Source organism: Muntiacus reevesi, chromosome 18 (assembly GCF_963930625.1).
Source record: "Muntiacus reevesi chromosome 18, mMunRee1.1, whole genome shotgun sequence".
Lineage (NCBI taxonomy): Eukaryota > Metazoa > Chordata > Mammalia > Artiodactyla > Cervidae > Muntiacus > Muntiacus reevesi.
Genome location: NC_089266.1, coordinates 7770054 through 7773503, shown reverse-complemented (window position 1 = coordinate 7773503; position 3450 = coordinate 7770054). Strand labels below are relative to the sequence as shown.

Genomic DNA, 3450 nt, shown 5'->3' with positions numbered 1-3450 from the left:
GGGGCTCTTTGGGAGACCGAGGCCCCCCTTCCTCAGGCCCGGGCTGGGGGACACTCGGAGCCTGTGCGTCTCTGCAGCTCACGGCCCAGGCCCTGACAGCCCCCCTGCTGCCCGGCCATCAGGACCACCTCCTGGGGGTGGGCTCCTTTCTTCCAGGGTCCTGGGCTGTTGCTCGGCCCCCACCTCCAGTTCTGCTGGTATGGTCCGCTCCCCACTACTGTGAGTGCACCCCTCCTGGGGACGAGGCTGGGGTTCCCACGGCGTTCTCAGCCCTGCCTGGCCACGGCCCCCTGCCTCTTGCCCCTCACCACAGGAGAGTCAGGGTCCGCTGGGTGGAGGGCAGGGCCGGCCGGGCAGAAGCAGTGCTGGGGTGGGGGTGCAGCACTCGGTCACTCACTACGCCTCCCCGTTGCAGCCTGGGGGAGCAGAGACCAGAACCTGCCCCGGGCCTCGAGGGTGCGGCACACTGCGCCCCCGTGATTGTCCCGGGGAAGCACGCCCAGCGGACACTCTTGGGGCGGCACGTGCTCCTGTCCCGCTTCACTGCCTACCCCACCGTCCGTCCCCACGGAAACAAAGAAGATATTCCTGATCAACAGCTTAGCTTTACTCTCTCTTTATAGTGAGCTAACCCAACTCCCCCGTATAGCTATTCCCTGATGATCTCATGTAACTTCTGCCAATAAAAGTGCGGGCTGCAAGGAAGCGTTTTGTCTTCCTGTCATGGAGAGCAGGAGTGCCCTCTGACTCCCCGCTGGCCAAACTATATGTGTCTGTCTTTTCAGTACGCACTCACCTACGTTTCAGGTCTGTCTCACCCGCTGTGCTGGACGTGGCACCTTCCCTCAATCCTTCACCCCCCACCTGATGGGATGGAAGTTACTGTGGGCAGAGGACCCGGGGCACCTGGGGTGTGGGGGAGCTGAGAGGTGGTCCCTGCCCTTCCCTCCCCCCAGCTGCCCCCACTCAAGGGATGAGGACCAGAAGGGGCAGCCCTGGGTCTGGGGGGATAGGGGCTCCTTTGGTGAGGACACAGAAGCAAGGCTACAGGGTGCCTCCCACTGTCCCCAGTTCACAGACCCAGCACGTGTGGGCGCAGTTTGGATGCAGGGGGTCCGCAGGGCCTGGCATGGACAGAGAAGATCCCACAAGTACTGTGCCCCAGAAGGGCACCCGGGCTGGGAGCAGCCGCCCCCCCCCCTTCTTTTTATTTCACCCATTCCCCCCCGCTCCACCATCCGCTGGGAATCGCTGTCTCCCTTCAGACCAAGTGGTGCAGAGGGACGGCAGGGCAGAGAAGGGGACCGACCGGGGATTGGGTAGGGAGCCCCTGACTGTGGGCTCCCCAGGGGGGTCAGCGGTCACTGTTCCGGCGCAGGGCAGCGTGGCCCCGCAGGGAGCAGTGCATCTCCGTGAAGGTCAGCGAGCCCACGACGATGGCACATGGGCCCACGGGATGGAAGCCGAACCTCTGGTAGAAGGGCACCAGCGCGTCCTCGCACATGAGCGCAGCCCGGCGCACGGCCGGCTGGCCGCCCACGTGGTGCAGGTAGCGCCAGAGCAGGACGGAGCCCTTGCCCTGCCCCCGGAAGTTGCGGTGCACGGCCAGCACGTGCAGGTGGGCAGTGCGCCCCCCGGGCCTGTGCAGCGTCAGCGACTCCTGGGGCGAGAGACGGACACGAGTCAGGGTCGCCTCTGTGCACCCCAACACCGCCCGCGCTGGGCCAGGAGCAGCCGCCCGCGAGAGTCCCCAATCAGGCCCCCTTCTACCCAAATTAGGAGCTATGACCCCAGCCCCTTTGTGGTCCCTTTCAGGAGGGTCTTGAGACCCCGAAGGACTGGGCTGTCTTGCCAGGAGAGGACCCACCGTGAGCTCCTGTGTTGGATCTGGAGGAAGACATCCCAGCCTCCCGCTCCTGCCCCACCTCCTGCCTCCATGGGAAGTGGTGGCCTCTTTTCCTGAGGCCTTCCCGGGACCGGGCAGGTCACCCCCATCCTCACCTGAGTAAGTCTCTCCTCGTCCCACAGGGAGCCGATGATGAAGGCCACGAGGCGGCCCTCCACGAACCAGCCCAGGGACAGCTCGGGACACAGGGTCAGGAAGTGCCGGACCTCATCCAGATTCAGGGGGCAGTTGCCGGAGACAGAGATGAAGGCTGTGTCAGGAAGCACGAGTGGGTGACCCCCCCCCCCGGTCCACTGAGCATCTTCTCAGATGCTGGGTGGGCTCCCCGGGTCCCCAAGCCTCCCCTGGGAAGCATGGGATTCAGCGCTGCTCTTCCTCCCACTCGCCTGAAACACACATGTGCCCCTGCACACGCACAGAAACACACCGTTAGATACTCTGGGGGCCCGTCCGCCAAGGACAGGGGACTCCAGGGTCTTCTCCCCAAGGGCAACGGCGGCAGAGTCCAGCAGAGTCCCAGACCCTGGGGGGCCGGGGGGGTTGCTCACCCTCTCGCTCAATCTCAAACACGCCGGCAGCGTCCTCTGGGGTGAGGCAGCGAAACTCGTTGGCGGGGAGCGTGTGGCGCCGCTGGCGGCCTGGGGACCCTGGGATCCCAGACAGCAGGTGCAGAGCCGAGGGCTTCAGGCAGTGGACGCTCAGCGTGGACATCCTGGGTGCGGCTGCCACCCAGGAGGTCCCCAGCTTCAGAAGTGGCCCCTGTGACGAGGAGGGTCCCCCTGCACCTGTTGGAGAGGGGTGAGGGTCAGGGGCTGGTCCTCATCTCCCAGGCACCCATCACCTCTTGCCTCTTTTGCAGGAGACCTAGAGGGGGGAGTCTGGGCACTAGGGCATCAATTCCTCCTGCCCTGTACCTGCTCACAGGCTCCCTGGGCCCCTTTCTCACTCCCTGACCCCCTGTTGATACGCAGTTCTTAGGGGCGGCTGTCCCTCCCTTACAACGCCCATGAGCTGCATGTTGCCCTGCCTGCCCTCTGCCTCTTTCTCTGCCCCCATCTCCAAGCCCCAGGCAGGGGACTCCTGCTCTCAAATTCTGGGAGCCCAGGGTGCAGGGTTCCACTTACCAGGACTCCTGTGTTGCAGCAGCTGTAATGTTCCCCCTGCAGAGCCACCACTCCGGAGACTGTACACAGCCTCAGAACCAGAAAAATCCAGACACTTGTGATGTTGATCTCAGAGATTTCTAATCCCCTGCCTGCCCCACCCCCACGTTGCAGGCAGATGCAGCCAGCAGGGCTCTGCCCCCCCACCCCCCGAGCCGAGCCCTGTCCCTGTGGGCTTAGGCTGAAACCTCAGATGGCACGTGGATGTGGAGGATTACAGTGGCTGGCTGAGGCCGCAGGGTGTCGGGGGATGAGCACGGGGCTAAGCCTCGTGGGTCCAGTCTAATCCGTGTCCTGGCGCCAGCTGACTGGCACAGGCATTCACGCTCTGTCCCCTGGGCAAGCCGGTTTCTGAGGGTCCTCCCAGCTCTGGCAGCCCAA

General features: G+C 64.6%; 1 protein-coding gene across 1 annotated transcript; it reads right to left on the bottom strand.

Moving 5' to 3' along the window:
* Positions 1-1354: 1354 nt before the first annotated feature.
* Positions 1355-2617, bottom strand: LOC136149743 (serotonin N-acetyltransferase). The gene is made up of 3 exons (XM_065910264.1): positions 2455-2617; positions 2002-2156; positions 1355-1660 (listed from the first exon to the last, which is right to left on the bottom strand). The coding sequence occupies exons 1-3, from the start codon at positions 2615-2617 to the stop codon at positions 1355-1357; spliced, it is 624 nt and encodes a 207-aa protein (XP_065766336.1).
* Positions 2618-3450: the final 833 nt, after the last annotated feature.